We start from the raw sequence: 22183 nt of genomic DNA on the forward strand, positions 1-22183 counted from the left end.
TCCTTGCTATCCAACGATTCTCTAAATGGACCAAATAACACAGTGAAGGGATGTAGTTCCATTAGATTTCTCAAACTTCAAACAGTTCACTGCATGAATGAAGTTAAGTTGTGTCAATTCCCTTTGCTATGACCAATATACGATGTAATCTGTCATATTTATGACTTTTAATTGTGCAATTCTCGAATGTAACTCATTAAGCATAAATGTGCATTTAAGAATTGCGCAGGCTTAGAAAGCTTGGGTAACATCCAGCGAAAGACAAAAAATAGTTCCACAGGGCTCCAGATAAGATGCGTATTAGCGTAAATTTACGTATAGAAATAATGCAAATACGCATGTCTAATAATTTCTAAGCGTATAAAAACGTATATAAAATTACGAAACGCACACAATGCTTTTTTAAAAACAAATCTGAATCGTCTGGATGCGTTAGGTAACATAGCCGATCAGCCTTAATTCTCCCACATTGAACGTAAACACGCATCGTATGATTTCTATAAACTTTGCGTGGGTTGAATTTTGCAGTCAGTAAACGGATAAATTATCGGAAGAAGAAGCTCTTACTGGTTTGTTTAGTTACTACTGATAATTAAAAATGATTTTAATTCTTATTTTTCGAGAATAAACAAATCGGCGAAACATTAAATTGTATTTTCTTGTAGTTTTTGAAATCGAAAGTAGATCGTCTATGTTTGGCTGCTTCCACGAAACGAAATAACTTTTTTATGAAAAGATTTAAATAAGAGGTAATTTAACCGTAAACTTCAATGTCAGATACTGCCAATTGCTGCTAAATGTCTTCGTATCATCACAATTTGTAAAATATATTGTTCAAACTGGAGAAAAGTGTAATCGTATCCGGATATAATATTTTGGGTAAATATCGAGCTGTGTTATGAAATTTTAAGAAAAAAACTAAAAACAAACTGAAACTGGTAGACTATACAGTCAGTACATCAATCATTAGCCGACTCAGGCCATTCAGGCCTTTGATTTAGTCAAATTCATGGTAAGTTTTTGGGTAAGAGCTACAGATGCATAGATAGTACTTTTAATCTCTACTCTTCCGACTTCTGTGCATACATTTATACTACATGCACAGTCCCAGGTCAAAAGTGATTCTACAGCAATAGTTTTTCGCACGTGGCTTTTAACTTGAAAAAAAGCCATATTATTTGTAGTATGAAGCTACAGGTTACATTAAGGTACAAGTAAACTCTCATTTGCTTTGAGCTAAATGGGACAGTTCATATGTAATTTTTTTTCGAGGTTTACGTTAAAGTCAATGTAAGCTTTTCCAAATATGTCATTGCTGAATTTGTCAAATTATGATGTCTACTAAATTATTAATGTTCATAACAATTTTTGATCTTTTGAAAAATGAATATACCATCTTGATCAAATTCATCATCAGTTTGTTTTCAGGTAATAATGTTAAAAATCTTTTTATATTTTCATCATTTCAGGTCAGTCATCAGTCAGATATTCAGTGAGCATCAAGTCTCTGATGAAGCACAGGCATCAGTAATTCTGCTTGAGATATCACAGGAAAAACAACAGAAATCTGTAACAAGCACAGAGAGAAAAGACAGAATCCTGGACTATCTGTTCTCTAGAAGGAATGAAACTGAGACAAAGTTAAATTTGTTTGCTGGATACATTCAGTGAATACATCCAAGTTGTTTCAGTCAGAGAAACCCCTAATTCACACTCTCCACAGCAGGATGGTTGACTTGAGCAGAGAGTTCCTGGGTATGTTCATCAAGCCAGAGTGCATCCCAGAATGTGTTAGCCAGCTTGTTAAACTTGATGTGAATAGTAGAGACAAACAAAAGTCAGATAAGGACTTGGGTGTTGGAAAGTTTGCATTTGTTAACATGAATAAAGCATGCCTAGACAAAACATGCCACCACTGGGTCCATGATGTGTATGCTTACCTCAGAACAGGATATGTTCAGGCTGCAAAGAAGATGCATTAGATGCCAATAACAAATACCACACTCAGACTGCTCTCAGTTATGGACCCAGACTTTATTGGACATCAACAGACAGTAACATCATTACAAAGACTTGCCACCAATATTCCAGTGTTCTCAGAGGACCAGGTGCAGATGGGCAAACTGCCTGAGGAATCTGCCAGATATAATGTGGATGAAGATGTCAAACGCCTGGCTGCTAACTAAGAAGACAAGGAGCCTGTTGACATTGGATTCTGGGGTAAGGTGTTTGTCCTGGAAAGTTTTAACAGACCAAGATATCCAGCACTAAAAACACTTGTGTCATCATTGCTGACTGTTTTCAGTGGACCATTGGTAGAATCCAGCTTTAACATAATGGATGAAATAATTTGAGAAAGACTGAGCAAGTTTGACTGTTGAAAATTATGAAGCTGTAGCAATTGTAAAAACAACTCCAAGGAAGAAAAATGTGAAAAGTACTAACATGAAGATAGATTCAAGGATGAAACAGTCTTGTGTTATGCATATAACACATACTAACTGTAAACCCGCCCGCTTAGCTCAGTAGGTAGAGTGTCGGTCTACGGATCGAGGGGTCGCGAGTTCGATCCTCGGGCGGGGCGTGTGTTCTCTGTGACTATTTGATAAACGACATTGTGTCTGAAGTCATTAGTCCTCCACCTCTGATTCATGTGGGGAAGTTGGCAGTTACTTGGGAGAACAGGTTTGTACTGGTACAGAATCCAGGAACACTGGTTAGGTTAACTGCCCGCCGTTACATAACTGAAATACTGTTGAAAAACGGCTTTAAACCCAAAACAAACAAACATACTAACTGTATTTGAAGGAGAAAGAATAGAAACAGCAACAAATGCAGGACAAGTTGAATGCCTCTTTGCTACTTTTGGAAGCTGAAAAAGCCAAAAGTAGCAAAACTTGTAAAGTTGAAGCAAAGACTAAGTAAGAAAACTCAAAGGAAAAAACCTTATGAACATGATGAAAGTGGTCCAAAGAAAAAGTGGAAGAGGATAAAACTGAGTCATTTCTGAGATGAAAGTGGTCTAAAGAAAAAGTGGAATAAGTTAAAACTGAGTCATTTCTGAGTTGAAAAGTGGTCCAAAGAAAAAGTGGAAAAGGATAAAACTGAGTCATTTCTGAGATGAAAGTGGTCTAAAGAAAAAGTGGAATAAGTTAAAACTGAGTCATTTCTGAGATGAAAAGTGGTCCAAAGAAAAAGTGGAAGAGGATAAAATTGAGTCAGTTCTGAGATGAAAGTGGTCTAAAAAAAAAAGAGGAATAAGATAAAACTGAGTCATTTCTGAGATGAAAAGTGGTCTAAAGAAAAAGTGGAAGAGGATAAAACTGAGTCATTTCTGAGATGAAAAGTGGTCCAAAGAAAAAGAGGAATAAGATAAAACTGAGTCATTTCTGAGATGAAAGTGGTCCAAAGAAAAAGTGGAAGAGGATAAAACTGAGTCATTTCTGAGATGAAAAGTAGTCCAAAGAAAAAGTGGAAGAGGATAAAACTGAGTCATTTCTGAGATGAAAAGTGGTCCAAAGAAAAAGTGGAGGAGGATAAAACTGAGTCATTTCTGAGATGAAAGTTGTCCAAAGAAAAAGAGGAATAGGATAAAACTGAGTCATTTCTGAGATGAAAAGTGGTCTAAAGAAAAAGTGGAAGAGGATAAAACTGAGTCATTTCTGAGATGAAAAGTGGTCCAAAGAAAAAGTGGAAGAGGATAAAACTGTCATTTCTGAGATGAAAAGTGGTCCAAAGAAAAAGTGGAAGAGGATAAAACTGAGTCAGTTCTGAGATGAAAGTGGTCTAAAGAAAAAGAGGAATAAGATAAAACTGAGTCATTTCTGAGATGAAAGTGGTCTAAAGAAAAAGAGGAATAAGATAAAACAGTCATTTCTGAGATGAAAGTGGTCCAAAGAAAAAGTGGAATAAGATAAAACTAACTCATTTCTCAGAGCTAGACTAAGTTTAAAATCCCATTGACATTGTATTATTTTGTATATTCTGTAGATTATTTTACCATTTGTATTCTTTTGAAGTGTTTATTTTTGAAAGAAAGAAAAAACAAGAGATAAATTAATAAAATGTTAATTGTACTTTTTATCTTCACTGCTTTTGTCTACCTAAAATTCATCATTGATAGTCAGTTATGTCCCGCAACAGATATAGAGAATCTGTCATTGGTGTTCGGTTAAGGTCAGAAAATCCCAACCCTCGGGCGCACCGCTCAAGTCTTAAACGAGGCTGTGCCGAGTTTAAGACTTGAGCGGTGCGCCCGAGGGTTGGGATTTCCGATCTTCACCGAACACCAATGGTGGATTCTATTTCTCACTTACCACAACAGAAACAATAAAAACAAGCATGAATATATGAAACTCATGATTTAAAATGCGGGAAATTGACGTCCGTAAGCAGAAGTGACGTCGTGACATTTCAGTGACGCACAATAACAAAGTTCCGCTTTAGTTTTATTGTTTGTAGCGTAATGGTACGTTCTTATCATAAAGTAATGAATTTTGAATCGAGAAATACACTATAAGGAACGGAGAGAAAAGATAAAGGTACCTGATTTTTAATTATTTTACATAAATAATATGTATATTCATTGCATGAAGTAGTCCGTCACAGGAGTGTGGGATAACCCATGTGAGATAAGATTTTCCAGCATTTCTAAAAATAGAGATTTTTCTGTCCGATAAGTGAGAAAGATATTTCTGTTATTTAAAAATGAAGTTGATGTGTCTGGAAAATGCATTTCTCTGGGAGGGTAATTTGCATATTTCTAGGAGCTTGCCCTCGGCAAACATTTACAGGTTTTTCAGAATTTTTAACTTTCACCCATGGAACTGACTTTGGATTGTATTTTGGGTCACTGTTGCTAAAAATAGAAAAATTATCTATGCTGAATATCTTTTAAGTTTGGGTGCACCATTCATTCGTTCGTTCGTCCGTCCATACGAGGTAAACCAAATGGGACCGTTTCATCTAGCATCAATACCCCTTACTAGAATGACTTGATACTAATGCAGATGTAACCTGTGACCATTCCTCATCTTCTGACATCACCTGACCTCAATTTGACCTTGACCTTGACCTCATTTTGGACTTAGGTTGCTTTGTATGGGCCATCTCCTGGTTAACCAAATGGGACCGTTTCGTCTAGCATCAATATCCCTTACTAGAATGACTTGATACTAATGCAGATGTAACCTGTGACCATTCCTCATCTTCAAACATCACCTGGCCTCAGTTTGACCTTGACCTCGTTTTGGCCTTAGGTTTAAAATCTATTGACAAGGATGCCACTGGGGGCATCAAGCGTTTATTGAACGCAGCTCCTTGTTAATACTTAGACTGATTTTAAAGAAAATTTCTATTCTAAGTAACTTACTGCACTGTTTATTAAGGAGTATATTTAGTATTATTTCAAAAAGTTTATACAGAAATAATTTTCTAACTTACCACAAATGTAGAATATATTTCTATTACTTGGACAAACACCACAACCAGAAGTGTTTAATAATGCAGTTTTCTCCCTACACCAGAGTTCCAGATAGGCTGCGTATCTGCGTATTTACGCAATTAAAATTGCAGAAAACCCAATTGAATTCATACAGTGTGCATAATGAAACGCAAGTAAAATTCCTAATACCCAATTCATAAAAAATAGCTTGCGTATCGCATTTTCCTTATTACTAGAATGGGTACAAGACTTTAACACTAGATTTGACTGACTGGTTATACATTACCGCAGAACAGGTTGCAGTTTATCGGAAAAATCACAGGACCATTCAGTCGGCTGATCGGTGTTATTTGGATACTTTGTAAACAATTTTACGCCGATAAAATGTAAAAGAGTTGAAGAATAAACATTGTTGCAGCACAAACTAATTAGTGGGATATTTTGCTGTTCAACAATGACAGTTATCTGTTTGTGACGATGTAGTGTTACCAATACTGGATGATATCTTTTGGGAGAATGCACATTGTGGTGACCACATCGTTCGGGATATTGTGGATGAACTCATCTCTGACTTCATTAAAAGTGAAAAAGAAAACAACAGTATGGAACATTCATTACAATTTTAAATACATTTTTGTATTAAACATTGAAGGGCGCCAATAAAGTACTTAGCTACTTAGTCAATCCTGTTCAATGATATATACCATGTATACTGTAAGCAAAAAATACTCAATTGTTAGTGCAAGATTGGTAAAATACCCAATTTGTTTTAGCAAATACCCAATTACTTCTGAAAAGGCTGGGTAATGATATTATTTTTACCCAATTCAAATTTCGAACACCCAATTCAGACAAAAAGTGATGGGTAAATACCCATTTGCACCAAAAGCTTATCTGGAGCTCTGCTACACATAGGTCAACAACACCTAGATGTAATTAACTTACATGACCATTACAAGATCATTTTTCAAATTAATTGATAGAAAATTACCATCTTTCAATCTGTATCTTTCAGAATAAGTCCCGTTTTTTCCTTTGAATGTGACAATTCATCTATTTGAAGTCCTGTCTTTAAGTGTTAAAGTCCTGTCTTCAGGACTTGTTTGCAACATTGGTAAAAGACTCAGGATAATCCTGGGAGGAAATATTTCTGCTTGGGTACTCAGAAAAAACACTTGACTTACTACTGAAGAAGACTGTGCAATACAGTTGAAATATCTAATAAATCAGATCTTTTGTTCTGAGTAATGGTATATTCTCATCCAGAACAAGAGAACAACCTTTGCAGTTGTTCAGAAATAATATCCATTGCTGTTCTAAAATATACACTATATACTGGCTTGACAAGTTATATCTTGTTTGTATGTGAGATGATATATTAATGAAATAATGTTTGATTTTTGCAGAATCAAAGATCACCTATTAAATCTCCATTACGACAATCGCAGCCCACCAGTGTCCATGGTGACCGCATGGCAACAAGGTCATCTCCACGGAAACAAGGTCAGCAGACACAGTTACATCAGCAAGCATCTACCTCTCTTGGACTTCCAACTGGCATGGACAGTCTTCCAAGTGACATCCTGTTTGATGAAGCAAAATCTGACTTTGGTAAGAATGAGTATTCTGACATTACTATTACATTAGGATAAAAGAGGTTCCTGAATGCCCTGTATTGCTCACCTGTTGTAGTTCTTACCCCAGATAAACTAGTATCTAATTATCCCCCCACCCCTCTCCGCGGGAGACGTATAGTTCTTGCCCTGTCTGTCCATGTGTCCGTCATCGCACTTCATTTCTACATGACATCTATTGATTTTGGGGTCACTCTATTAAAGGTCAAAGTCACAGGGGCCAGAACATGGAAAACCATTTCCAATTAATAACTTGAGAACCACTTGAACCAGACTGCTGAAACTTCATAGGATGATTGGACTTGCAGACTACATGACATCTATTGATTTTGGGGTCACTCTATTAAAGGTCAAGGTCACAGAGACCAGAACAATAACTTGAGAACCATTTAACCCAAAACTTTCAAACTGATTAGGATGATAGGACTTACAGTGTAAATGACCCCTATTGTTTTTGGAGTAATTTCATCAAAGGTCAAGGTCACAGGGGCCATCTGCCTGTCACACTTCATTTTCGATCAATAATTTGAGAACCATTTAACTTAGAACCTTGAAACTGAAAACTGAAACTGTTTTATTTGATTAAATGCCTATTTTTACGCAAAACAATTCAATGGCGTTTTACAAATACATAAAAAATACGACAAAAATTAAGATATTTAATGACATATAACATAAATGAGCATAAATATCATTGTGAATAAACTATTTAGTAAGCATTAAAAAAAAGATCAGACATCAGATAAGATTAATAAAATATTTGAATATTAAGATACAGTAAGACAGCTGTTTGTTATTAAGTAAGAATAAGTGGGTTATTGCAACATGTCCAGAAGTTATTACAAACAACTGTATTTTGTATTTGTTATAATATAGTTCATATTCGAATGTATTGACACAATAAAATCATCCATTTCACGTTACTTCAATCTCTTAAAAATTACAGTCACAGTCTCTAAAAGAGTGCAAAGTAATTTCCAAAATAATGAGTTTTCAACTTCTTTTTGAAAACATCTATTGTGTCTGAGTTCCTTATTTCGAGAGGCAGTTCATTCCAGAGTTTAGGTCCAACAGTACCAAAACTTCTGTTGCTGAACGTTTTGCGCTTGTTGAAAGGAACAACGAAACACCCAGTAACGGAATTTGAAGAACGCAAGTTCCTTGTCTGTGTTTGTTTTATGAGAAGTTCAGAAAGATATTCTGGAGAGTTTCCAACTGAACAAATTATACATGTAGGTGAGCATTTTGAATGTGATTCTGGCTTTGATTGGCAGCCAGTGAAGGTCATACAGCGCTTGCTTGGAACTGTCATATTTTCTTCGATTTAGGACAAGTTTTGCACACATGTTCTGAATTCGTTGCATTTTGTTTACTTCGCTTTGAGCAATACCATACAGAATGACATTACAATAATCTAAATGGGATATCACCAATGACAGAACAAGGGTTTCGGTAGCCTCTTTGGTAAGATATTTCCGGATACATTTTATTCTGAAGTAGTCTACACTTTCGTTTTACATGCTCTTTTAGATTCAAGTTTTCATCCAGGAATGCACCTAGATATGGAATAAAGCTCACTGATTTCACTTCATCACCTACAATGCATACTTTGTCAGTTGAACACTTAGAGAGCTGTTGCCTACTACCAAACATGATGAACTTGGTTTTTGGAAGTGTTCATTTTAAGCTTATTTTCATTCATCCAGTTTTAGCACATTGTTCAAGTTCTCGTATTGCCTGGGATTCTACTGTTGGAGATGATGGTTTAAAGCGTTTATTAGCAGTGTGGTCATCCGCAAAGCCGTAAACTGAAATCGACGGCGGAATAACATCAAACAGTGTCCCCGCATATGTCAAATATAGCCAAGGTCCTAAGCAGCTCCCTTGTGGAACGCTACAATTTAATTGGCATGGAAATGACATGGCTGAATTGACACTTACACGACAACTTCTGGGGCGCAGATAGGAATCAACCCAGCTCAGTGCTGTTCCACGAACGCCATACTGCTTGTTTAACACATCAACAAGAATGTCATGATCTACAGTATCAAAAGCGGCACTGAGATCGATTGCAATTAGCGCCGTAACTTCTTTCTTCTCCATAGCATCCAGTAAATCATTTACAAGACGTAACAGTGCTGATTCGCAAGAATGGTTTTTCCTGTAAGCAGATTGGTTTTTTGGTAGAAGATTGTGTTTGTTTACATGATCATTGAGCCTGAACAGAGCTGCTTTTTCAATTAATTTTGAAGAAACGATAGATTACTAACAGGCCAGTAGTTTGCGAATTCAAGTTTCAGTCCCATTTTCTTCAACAAAAGTCTTACAATTGCCTGTTTCCATTTTTAGCTCACCTGTCACATAGTGACAAGGTGAGCTTTTGTGATCACCCGTCGTCCGTCGTTAGTCCGTCCGTGCGTGCGTCCGTCAACAATTTCTTGTCTGCACGATAGTGGTTTCATTTATGATTTTATTTTAACCAAACTTGCACACAACTTGTACCACCATCTCGGTTCCTTTCTTGAACTGGCAAGATCCCAATATGGGTTCCAGAGTTATGGCCCCTGAAAGGGCCAAAATTAGCTATTTTGACCTTGTCTGCGCAATAGCAGCTTTATTTATGATTTGATTTTTACCAAACTGGCACACAACTTGTATCACCATAAGATCTTGGTTCCTTTCTTGAACTGGCTAGATTTCATTATGGGTTCAGGAGTTATGGCCCCTGAAAGGGCCAGAATTAGCTATTTTGACCTTGTCTGCACAATAGCAGCTTCATTTATGATTTGATTTTAACCAAACTTGCACACAACTTGTATCACCATAAGATCTTGTTTCCTTTCTTGAACTGGCCAGATTCCTTCATGGGTTCCAGAGTTATGGCCCCTTAAAGGTCCAAAATCGGCTATTTTGGCTTTTGCAGGCATATAGAGATTCCATTTATGGTTTTATTTGATACAAACTTTAAAAATGTCTTCAACAACAATAAATCTTGGATTCCATGACAAATCAGATCCAATCATAGATTCCAGAGTTATTTTATATCTGATTACCTCCCCTGATTGTAGTCAAAATGGATTTATATCAGTAAGTACTTATAGGACTTATTTGAAATTTCATTACTGTCATTAGTTGGACTGAGCCAATTAGGGTAGATAACTATGGACTGATTTTATGTCAGATTACCTCCCTTTATTTCAAATTAAAATGGGTATATCTCTGTAACTAATGAAGACACTGATCAGAAATTTCATCTATGTCAACAGATTTATTTGGCAGATCCTTCTTTTGTTCACTTACAATAATTTTCTTTTTTATTACTTCCCTTTTACATTACTATAAATAGCTTATTTTAGTAACTTTTTTATTATTGGCCGTAGGGAAAAACTTTTCTGTGGTACAATATGGATGGTACCTCCAATGTTTATGTGTATTTTGACATATCTGTACCTTGTAAGAATTTTTTTTTCTTTTTGGTTAAATTCATATTTTAATTTTGCTCCAAAAGTTGTGCAAAACTATCATTTACATGCTGAAAACAACAAAATATTTGGTAATTATTGAAAGTTTTAACTTTGTAAACTCATAACTATGGAAATGTTTATCAGAGAGTCATGAAAAATATACCACTAAAAAGGAAATTTAATTCTGAAAAAAATTTCTATTTGTCACTAAAGGATTTATAGAAGTCTTCCTATAATAATATTGACTTAAATACACAGGTATAAATACTGCAATATTTTCCCAATAACCTGTATTGGGATGGTGTACAGATATTGATTTTTAGTTTATTGGTTATCAGTAATCAATAGTGATGTAGCTGTATTGAGCTGATAGGCTAATCTGGCTATATGTATATTGGGTAAAGGGTTAAATTTCTTTCCTTTGTTGTTCCTGTCCTTTGGACTTAGATATTTTTTTCTGAGGACCTTTTGTCCTCAAGTGCAATGATAACAGGTGAGCGATATAGGGCCATCATGGCCCTCTTGTTCTTTTTGGTTAAATTTCTTCCCTTTGTTGTTACTGTCCTTTGGACTTAGATATTTTTTCTGAGGACCTTCTTGTCCTCAAGTGCAATGATAACAGGTGAGCGATATAGGGCCATCATGGCCCTCTTGTGTTGGAAAGATGCCGTCGCGCAACGACAAATTAACCAAATTGGTTATAACAGGCAACATCTCATCCAAGTATGATTTTAGCACTTTTGTTGGTAGAATATTAAGTTCACATGATTTTGTCTGTAGTTGGTTTATAAATTTTCTAACTACTTCCTCGCTCAGATCTTTAAAACTGTCAAAACAAGAAATATCTTTTTCGCATGGTTGAAACTTATCGAAATGTTTCAACGATTCTCGAATCTTTCTGATTTTGTTCATGAAATGGTCTGCAAATTTCTCAGCCAGTGTACTGTCATGTCCAGTTGGCATAGGGTTCTCAGACCTAGTGCCTGTTGTCTCAGATACAAATATATAAAGCTTTTTCGAGTCACCTTTTGCATTAAGAACTTTTTCACTCAGAGATGATTTTTTCTCATGTTTGAGTTCTTTTCCTAGTTTTTTTGTGCTGTTTTGAAGGCTTCATGCAGATGTGATTGTCTATGTTTCTTCCACAAACGTTCAGATTTGCGAGCCACTCTTTTAAGGTGAAGAAGTTTTTCTGTGAACCAGGGTTTTGGAGCGCGATGGATGATTGTTTTTTCTATAAATGGTGCATGTGAGTTCATAACCTTTTCTACTGCTGTCTGAAATTCTTCAACAAAAAGATCGACATTATCACTTTCGATGGTCATTTTTCTCAGATTGCTTGAAAATGTGTTTGTATCCATGTCTTTGAAATTTCTAAAGAGCACCACTTCACTGGTTATATTTTCCTTTCTAACATTTGTCACAATTTTTACTGCGCAGTGATCAGAAATATATGGACCCTGTTCACAAGAAACTACTTCAGCACCATTTACGACTTCCGTAAGGACCAAATCAAAAATGTTACCACCAGTGTGTGTACTAAATTGTACATGTTGTTGTAAACCCGTGGCGTACAAAGAATTATTGAATTCTGTTACTGCCTTGAAACTTCATTGGGGGATAGGGCTTACGAAGTAGATGACCCCAATTATTTTTGGGGTTAATATATCAAAGGTCATGATCACAGGGGCCTGAACATGGAAAACCGTTTCTGATCAATAACTTGAGAAGAACTTGACCCAGAATGTTGAAAGTTCATAGAATGATCGGAAATGTAGAGTAGATGGATATTGATTTTTATATCACTTGATCAAAGTTCAAGGTCACAGGGGCCAGAAATTGGAAAAACGTTTCTGATCAATAACTTTAGAACCATTTGACCAAGAACCTTCAGACTTCATAGAATGGTAGGACTTACAGAGTGGATGACCCCTAATGATTTTGGGATTACCTGAGGAAAGGTCAAGGTCACAGGGGCCTAAACATGGAAAATACTTTTTCAATAACTTGAGAACCACTTGGCAAGGTGAGCTAATGTGACCGCTTGATGTCCGTCGTGTGTAGTGTGTCATGCATTGTCCGTCGACAATTTCTAAAAAAATCTTCTTCTTGAAAACCACTGGGCAGAATTACACCAAACTTCACAGGAATGATCCTTGGGTGGCCCCTTTTCAAAATTATTAACCAGGTTTTCAACGAAAACCTGAGTGATTAGATTGGGGTATGTCGTTGGTCGGGCGGGTGGGCGGGGGCGGTGGCGGCGTCAAACTGGTGTTTCCGGTCAATAACTTTTGTTTCGGTAAAGATATTTGAATAAAACTTGGTATGTATGTAGCTTATATCAAGACAAAGGCTGGGATTGATTTTGGGGTTTCTGGGGTCAAGGTCAAGGTCACTGTTACTTATAATAGAAAAAGGGTTTCCGGTCAATAACTTAACTTAGGAATGAGCTATCATGATGAAACTTGTATAGAAAACTTACATAAAGTTGTAGCTTGGGATTGATTTTGGGGTTTCTGGGATCAAGGTCAAGGTCATTGTTACTAAAAATAGGGTTAGGTTAGGGTTAGGGTTAGGGTTGTGCTTTAAAGTGGTGCACTGTGATTCAGTATACTTTTTTATTCTTATGTTGTAGCTTGGGATTGATTTTGGGGTTTCTGGGATCAAGGTCAAGGTCATTGTTACTAAAAATAGGGTTAGGGTTAGGTTAGGGTTAGGGTTAGGGTTGTGCTTTAAAGTCAGGGTTAGGGTTAGGTTAGGGTTAGGGTTAGGGTTGTGCTTTAAAGTGGTGCACTGTGATTCAGTATACTTTTTTATTCTTACGAAAAGTGTTGAAAACCTGGTTTCGTGGCATTGCCGCGTTTCTTGTTCAAAGAATAGAATTCCATGCAGAACTCTGGTTGCCATGGCAACCGAAAGGAAAAACTTAAAAAATCTTCTTGTCTAAAACCACAGGGCCTAGGGCTTTGATATCTGGTATGTAGCATCATCTAGTGGTCCTCTACCAAAATTGTTCAAATTATCCCCCCTAGGGTCTAATATGGCCCCGCCCGGGTCACATGGTTTATATAGACTTATATAGGGAAAACTTTGAAAATCTTCTTGTACAAAACCACATGGCCTAGGGCTTTGATATTTGGTATGTAGCATCATCTAGTGGTCCTCTACCAAGATTGTTCATATTATCCCCCTAGGGTCAAATATTGACCCGCCCCGGGGGTCCCAAGTTTTACATAAACTTATATAGGAAAAAAAGTTTAAAAATCTTCTTGTCTGAAACCACAACACTTAGACCTTTGATATTTGGTTTGTAGCATTGTCTTATGGTCCTCAACCAAAATTGTTCAAATTGTACCCCTTGGGTGAAAAGAGGCCCTGCCCTGTGAATCCCAAGTTTTATCTAGACTTGTACAGGAAAAAGCTTTAAAAATCTTCTTCTCAGAAACGATATGACTTAGGCTTTTGATATTTGGTACGATGATTTGTCTAGTAGTCCTCTACCAAAATTGTTTAAATTATGCCCCTGGGGTTAAAAGAGGCCCCGCCCTGGGGTCACTTAGTTAATATGTGAGTTATGTAGGAAAAATACTTAAAAAATCATCTGATCCTATTTCCAGGACTGTTTAATTATAATTACCTGATGACCCCAAGTAATATGATATCACTTGACTGTGACCTTGACCTACTTTCTTTTTTTTTAGCTCACCAGAGCCAAAGGCTCAGGGTGAGCTATTCTGATCAGTCACTGTCCGTCGTCCGTAAACTTTTACTTTAAATGACATCTCCTCATAAACCGCTAGGCCAATTTCATCCAAACTTCACAGGAATGTTCCTTGGGTGAAGCTCTACAAAAACTGTTCAAAGAATTGAATTCCATGCAGAACTCTGGTTGCCATAGCAACAGAAAGGAAAAACTTTAAAAATCTTCTTCTCAAAAACCAGAAGGCCTAGAGCATAGATATTTGGTGTGAAGCATTGCCTAGTAGACCTCTACCAAGTTTGTTCAAATCATGGGAGTTACTTGATTGTACATAGAAAATCTTCAAAATTTTCTAAAAATAAACCAGAAGGCCTAGAGGTTAGATATTTGACATGTAGCATTGCCTAGTGGACCTCTACAAAATTTGTTCAAATCATGACCCCCGGGGTCAAAATTGACCCCGCCCCAGGGGTCACTTGATTTTACATGGGAAAATCTTCAAAAATTTTCTAAATATTACCAGAAGGCCTAGAGCTTAGATATTTGACATGTAGCATTGCCTAGTGGACCTCTACAAAATGTGTTCAAATCATGACATGGTTCGCACAGGTCCTTGAAAGTCCTTGAATTTGATCCCAAGTCCTTGAAAAGTCCTTGATTTTTTCTTCCAAAAAATCCCCTGAAAAAGTACTTGAATTTTGAAAAAAAGGTGGAAAAGTCCTTAAATTTTGCTAAAAACTGGGGTGCAATCGTATTGTAGGGGAAAAATACAAAAAATAAATAATAAATAAATCAAAACGAGCGAAAAAACGGTGTAAAATAAAAATACATGCACACCTACGGAGGGAACGCTAGTTGAACACCGTTTCGGTATGGAAGTTCGGTACGGAATAGCGATTTTCACAACGTTAAAATATTATCCGCAAGTAGCGATTTTCACAACATTGAAATATTATGCGCAATGAGTGGCCCCAAAAATAAATGTAGTTTCGCCAGTAAATGGCTTACACAGGATGATTATTCATCGTGGTTAAAGGAGTTTAAGTCGGACAAGCATAAGTGTATTTGTACTTTGTGTGATAAACTCATTGATGTCGGAACAATGGGAGAAAGTGCGTTGAAATCACACGCGAAAAGTCCCTTGAGGACAAATTGAAAACTAGTCTTGAGAGCTTGAAAGACTTATAAGAAACATGTACTAGTATGTATACAGGCAAATATAGCTCATAAAAGGTAATCCCATTGAAGATCTCATAAAGGTTAAGATATGCTATTGTAGCTTATCGAAAATAAAACTGTTCTGTAACTTTTCTTCTATCAAAATGCCTTATGAAGAGCCTAAATAGTTGTGTAATTTAAGATTTAAAGCGATTAAAATAGTCCTTGAAAATCGATAAAAAGTCCTTGAATTTTTTTTGCCAAGTCCTGTATGAACCATGCATGACCCCCAGGGTCAAAATTGACCCCGCCTCAGGGGTCACTCGATTTTACATAGGAAAATCTTCAAAAATTTTCTAAAAATAAACCAGAAGGCTTATATCTTAGATATTTGACATATAGCATTGCCTAGTAGACTTCTACAAAATTTGTTCAAATCATGACCCAGGGGTCAAATTGACCCCGCCCCATGGGGTTACTTGATTGTACATAGAAAAATCTTCAAAATTTTCTAAAAATAAACCAGAAGGCCTAGAGCTTAGATATTTGACATGTAGCATTGCCTAGTGGACCTCTACAAAAGTTGTTCAAATCTTGACCCCCCCCCCCCCCCCCCCCCCCCCCCCCCCCCCCCCCCGAGTCAAATTGACCCAGCCCCAGGGGTTACTTGATTGTACATAGGGAAATCTTCATAAATTTGCTAAAAATAAACCAGAAGGCCTAGAGCTTAAATATTTGATATGTAACATTTCCTAGGAGACTTCTACAAACTTTGTTCAAATCATGACCCCCAGGTTAAAATTGGCCCCACCCCAGGGGTTACTTGATTGTCCATCGGAAAATCTTCCAAAACATTTCTAAAAATCATCAGTTTGACATTTGAAACATGTAGCTCATATTACTCTGGTGAGCGATCCAGGGTCATCATGACCCTCTTGTTAAGATACAGCCTTGAAACTTTGATGACATGCACAGTTTTGCACACAAATCGTAAAACTGAATTTCATTGACCATGAATGTGACCTACTGACTTTCTTAATATTTTTAATCCCCAGCCACAAGTGGTAGTGGGGTTATAGGAATGGTCTCCATCTGTCTGTCCGTAACATTTTCGTGTCTGCTCCATATCTCCTAAACCCCTTGAAGGATTTTCATGAAACTTGGGTCAAATGATCACCTCATCAAGACGATGTGCAGAACTCAAGAGTCAGCCATGCCGGCTCAAGGTCAAGGTCACAACTCGAGGTCAAAGGTTTGAGCCTTCCATTTTGTGTCCGCTCTGTATCTCCTAAACCCCTTGAAGGAATTTGATAAAACTTGGGTCAAATGATCACCTCATCAAGACGATGTGCAGAATCCATGAGTCAGCCATGCCGGCTCAAGGTCAAGGTCACAACTCGAGGTTAAAGGTTTGAGCCTTCCATTTTGTGTCCGCTCTATATCTCCTAAACCCCTTGAAGCATTTTCATCAAACTTGGGTCAAATGATCACCTCATCAAGATGATGTGCAGAACCCATGAGTTAGCCATGCTGGCTCAAGGTCAAGGTCACAACTCGAGGTCAAGTGTTTGAGCCTTCCATTTTGTGTCTGCTCTATATCTCCTAAACCCCTTGAAGGATTTTTATAAAACTTGTGTCAAATGATCACCTCATCAAGGAGATGTGCAGAACTGATGAGTCAGCCATGCCAGCTCAAGGTCAAGGTCACAACTTAGGGTTAAAGGTTTGAGCCTTCCATTTTGTTTCTGCTCTTTATCTCCTAAACCCCTTGAAGGATTTTCATGAAACTTGGGTCAAATGATCACCTCACCAAGACGATATACTTTGCTAAGTAAGGGGCGCGCGCACGCGCACGCAAGCACACACACACACTGTATACCCACTTAGTTCAGTAGGGAGAGCGTTGGTCTACGGATCACGGGTGGGGCGTATGTTCTCCGTAATGATTTGATAAAAGACTTTGTGTCTGAAATCATTCGTCCTCCGCCTCTGATAATTCATGTGCGGAAGTTGGCAGTTGCGGAGAACAGGTTTGTACTGGTACAGAATCCAGGAACACAGGTTAGGTTAACTGCCCGCCGTTACATGACTGAAATATTGTTGAAAAAGGCGTTAAACCCAATTAAACAAACAAAGTTAACCCCTAAATGTCCTTAAAAGGACATGCATCTGTAGGTGTTAGGTAGTACCTTGGTATAACATTGAAAAACCTATGTACTTTGGAAAGATGGTGTACCTCATGATGTTGATGTCAGACTGTGTGTTGTTCCTCTGAAGCTACGTTGAAAGCAGACACACATACGAATACACACACCACACACATATGTACATAGTAAGAGTACCTCGTAATGTGAGGTAAACCAGCATTTGTGCTTGCATGTGTGTTTGTGTGTGTGGTTTTCACTTATGAGGTAAACCACTATATCTATCTCCACCTTTTCAAAATATCTTTCTTTAAAATCATTCATGCAGTATATCCTTCACAATAAACTGACAAATTTCTTGGGGAATTTTAGTTCAGCAAATTTGCTTGTTCCTTACAAAAGTATGTCAACTTGTATCATTTCAGACACCATGGATGGACAGCTTATTGAGGAGCTCATGACATCTGAAGGTTGGATTTAGCTTTCATTACCTTGATCTAGTTTTAATAGGAAATTTCTCATGTTGTTGTGAGGCCTGCTTGCAGATGCGAAGACATAGTTTTTCAAATGGCTGGTCGGTGTATGTGCGTGTGTCAGTGCATGCGAGCGTCCATCCGGATTTGTTTGTCCGGGCCATAACTTTGACATGCATGGAGCAATCTTGTTTATATTTGGCATGAATGTTAACCTCAGTGAGACGGAGTTCAAGCCGAATTCAAGGTTCCTATCTCAAAGATCAAGGTCACAGTTGCAGGTCAAAGGACATGTCAGATCTTGTCCAGCTCATAACTTCGACATGCATTGATGAATCTTGTTTATATTTGGCGTGAATGTTAACCTTAGTGAGACGATGTGTCTTGTGCAAACCCCAGGTTCCTATCTCAAAGATCACGGTCACAGTTGGAGGTCAAAGATCATGTCAGATCTTGTCTGGCCCATAAATTCAACATGCATTGAGGAATCTTGCTTATATTTGGCCTGAATGTTAATCTTAGTTAGAAGGTGTGTCTTGTGCAAACCCCAGATTCCTATCTCAAGGTCAAGGTCACAGTTGGAGGTCAAAAGTCATGTCAGATTTTATCCAGCCCATAACTTTGACATGCATTGAGGAAGGCCCATAACTTTGACATGCATTTAGCAATCTTGTTTATATTTTGCATGAGACTGACTCTTATCTCAAAGGGCAAAGTCACAGTTATGGGTCAAAGGGCAGGCCCGACATGTTGCCCGCAGGCATCTAGTAAAACTAACAGTTAAAAACTTTGATGTTTCTTTTACATGATATATAATTGGCTTGATTTGAATCACATGCTAACTGAATTGAATTATGATTTTTACCAATGTATGTTGTTGTTTTTCAGCTTTTGCACCATTATTACGATTAAGCCCGCCACCTAGTGATAAAGACTATTATTTCAATCTGGACGACAGTGAAGGAGCGTGTGATTTGTTTGATGTACCATTGCTCTCTATGTAATATTTGCCATGTAACGCTCAGAAATCACACCATATCACACATTGCCAGATGTGACAAGCAGTTGATACAGTTTCAGGCACAGTGAAAATTTGAATCTAAAACATACTGGATCTTGTTACATGCACCCCTGGTGTGTAGGTTACAAACACGAGTTGGAGACAGTTGGCATTGGTCTGGATTGTGGTCAGTTGCAGTAGTTTTGAAGATTGATAAAATAATTGTACAATATGCTGTCATAAGCATTTTCATATTATGCTGATGTTTCCCACATCAAAATGTGAAAATTTCTTACACAAACTTCGAGCTTCCTAATAAATTCATTGGTAGCAAATAGCAAGTCTTAATTTGATAATCATCATATCAAAATAATTTGTCTGAAAGTAATCCAGGTGGCCTGTAGAATTATGTTAGTGGATCTACCGAGGTGCTCAATACTGTCCAATGCTGGAAAGTTGCCTTATAACTAACTGTAGAAAAAAAATTGCCTAAAGCAGTGAAAGAGGTAAAAGATGCCAAAGTTTTAGAATGTTGATGAATTAATTCCATGAAATTTGCTATGTTTGATATTTAGCCCAGTTTGTGACTTTTACTGTTATTTTTCAGTTAAAGTTGTTAGAAATTGAACATAATATTTAAAGATATGAAAAGTTTAAACATTTATGTATAAGTGCCAGTGGGATTGCTACTTTTTGTATGTTTTGCTGCAGAAAGCTGGACTGAAAATTGAGTGTGAGCTATTAGTATAGGTGGATGGTCCATTGTCCATCTTCAACAAAAACATTTTTTCTCTGAAACTACTGGTCATAGTGGGCCTCCGTGGCCGAGTGGTTAAGGTGACTGACTTCAAATCATTTGCCCCTCATCCATGTTGATTCAAGCCTCACTTGGGGCGTTGAATTCTTCATGTGAGGAAGCCATCCAACTGGCTAACGTAAGGTTGGTGGTTCTACCCAGGTGCCCGCTTGTGATGAAATAATGCACGAAGGGGCACCTGGGGTCTTCCTCCACCATCAAAGCTGGAAAGTCGCCATATGACCTATAATTCTTTCGGTGCGATGTTAAACCTAACAAAATAAACTACTGGTTGAAATTACACCTAACTTGATGTGAAGCATCCTGTCAAGGTCCGCTCTCAGATTTATTCGAAAGGTTTCCCTTGACCTGTTTTAGGGGCTACTAGAGCTAAAAACAAAAAAACTTTTAAAACACCTTTTTCTCTTGAATCATTTGATGGATCTTCATCAGACTTGGCCTCTGGCATCATGAGGCCCTGCCCCAATTTTGATTAAAGGGGCTTTCAAGGTCCCTTTTAGGGGCTACTAGAGCTAAAAATAGAAATATTTTTAAACAATTTTTCTCATGACCCACTTGATGGATCTTTATCAAACTTGTAGCATTGTCAAGTCATCTCAAAAATGTGTTCAAATGGGGGCCGCAATGGCTAAAAATAACAAATACCTGTGAATGACTTCTTCTCATGAACTACTAGATAGATCTTCATTTAACGTGGTCTGTAGCATTGTTGTAAGGTCCACTTCATTTTTGTTCTAATGGAGGCACTCTCTATAGCTAGAAACAAATGTTCAAGAAACTGGTCTGTAGGATCGTTAGGAGGTCCTATCCAAATTTTGTTCAAATGGGAGTGCTTGGGCCCCTTTTTAGGGGTGTCTAGAGCTAAAATCATAAATACCTTTAAACAACTTCCTCTCATGAACCATTTGATGGATCTTCATGGAACTTAGTATGTACGTCAACATAAGCCTCTCCCAATTTTATTAGTATAGGGTGGATGGTCTACATTTTAACTTTAACATCTTCTCTGAAACTACTGGTTAGAATAACACCAAATTTGGTCTGTAGCATCCTGGTGAGGTCCTCTATCAAGTTTGTTCAAATGGGGGCATTTGGCCCCTTTTAGGGGCCCACTAGAGCTAAAAATAGAAAAACCTTTAAACGACTTCTTCTCATGAACCGCTTGATGGATCTTCATCAAACTTGGTTTGTAGCATCATTATAAGGTCCTCTCCAGATTTTATTCAAAAGGGGGCACTTGGCCCCTTTCAGGGGCTGCTAGAGTTGAAAAATAGAAATACATTTAAATGACTTCTAAACATGAACAGCTGGATTGATCTTCATAGCATCATTATATGGTCCTCTATCAGATTTGTTCAAATGGGAGTACTTGGCCCCTTTTAGGAGCCGCTAGAGCTAAAAATAGAAAAACCTTTAAACCACTTCTTCTCATGAACCCTTAATGGATCTTCATCAAACTTGGTCTGTAGCATCATTATAAGGTCCTCTCCAAATTTTTATATGCCCGAAGGGACGTATTATGTTATGTCACTGGTGTCCGTCCGTCTGTCCGTCCGGGCTAACAAATTGGTACTTCAGTGTCTAACAGGTTAGGGTTTGGACTCTTTGTTTATATGACAGTCACTTTAAAAAGTGTCCAAAAGTGGGTTTATGTGACTAATTTTTGGGTTTTAACATTGTAAAGTCACTTAAGTATCATACTGTGAGTACGTCCGTCCGTCTGTCCGTTACCAATTTCGTGTCCGCTCTATAACTATTGAACCCCTTGAAGGATTTCAAGGAAACTTGACACAAATGTTCACCACACCGAGACCACGTGCAGAGCGCATGTTTTGGATGTCTTGCTTCAAGGTCAAGGTCACACTTAGGAGTCAAAGGTCATATCAGTTTGTTTCGTGTCCGCTCTGTAACTCTTGAATCACTTGAAGGATTTCAAAGAAACTTGACACAAATGTTCACCACACCAAGACAACATGCAGAGCGCATGTTCCGGACGGCTCGCTTCAAGGTCAAGGTCCCACTTGGGGGTCAAAAGTCATATCAGTTTGTTTCGTGTCCGCTCTGTAACTCTTGAACTGCTGGAAGGATTTCAAAGAAACTTGGCAGAAATGTTCACCACACCAAGACTAAGGTGCAGAGCGCATGTTCCGGTTGACTTGCTTCAAGTTCAAGGTCACACTTAAGGGTCAAAGGTCATATATGACTGCTTTGTGTATAATGCTCTGCATTGCAGTGCTCTTGTTTTTATTTGGCAGATCTCTTTTTTGTTCACTTACAATAATTATTTTTTTAATTACTTCCCTTTTATGTTACTATAAATAGCTTATTTTGAAACTTTTTTTATTATTGG

General features: G+C 37.6%; 1 protein-coding gene across 1 annotated transcript in view; it reads left to right on the forward strand.

The window, feature by feature from the left end:
* LOC123549136 (transcription factor E2F4-like) overlaps positions 1-19353 on the forward strand; it is a 32162-nt gene extending 12809 nt beyond the window's left edge. Inside the window, exons 2-4 of the mRNA XM_045336979.2 lie at positions 6850-7054; positions 17969-18013; positions 18905-19353. Of these exons, the coding sequence (XP_045192914.2) occupies positions 6916-7054; positions 17969-18013; positions 18905-19020 (300 nt within the window). The 5' untranslated portion in view covers positions 6850-6915 and the 3' untranslated portion in view covers positions 19021-19353. The remainder of the gene's footprint in view (positions 1-6849; positions 7055-17968; positions 18014-18904) is intronic.
* The last annotated feature ends 2830 nt before the right edge of the window (positions 19354-22183 follow it).

This window comes from Mercenaria mercenaria, chromosome 6 (genome assembly GCF_021730395.1).
Source record: "Mercenaria mercenaria strain notata chromosome 6, MADL_Memer_1, whole genome shotgun sequence".
In the NCBI taxonomy this organism is placed as follows: Eukaryota; Metazoa; Mollusca; class Bivalvia; order Venerida; family Veneridae; genus Mercenaria; species Mercenaria mercenaria.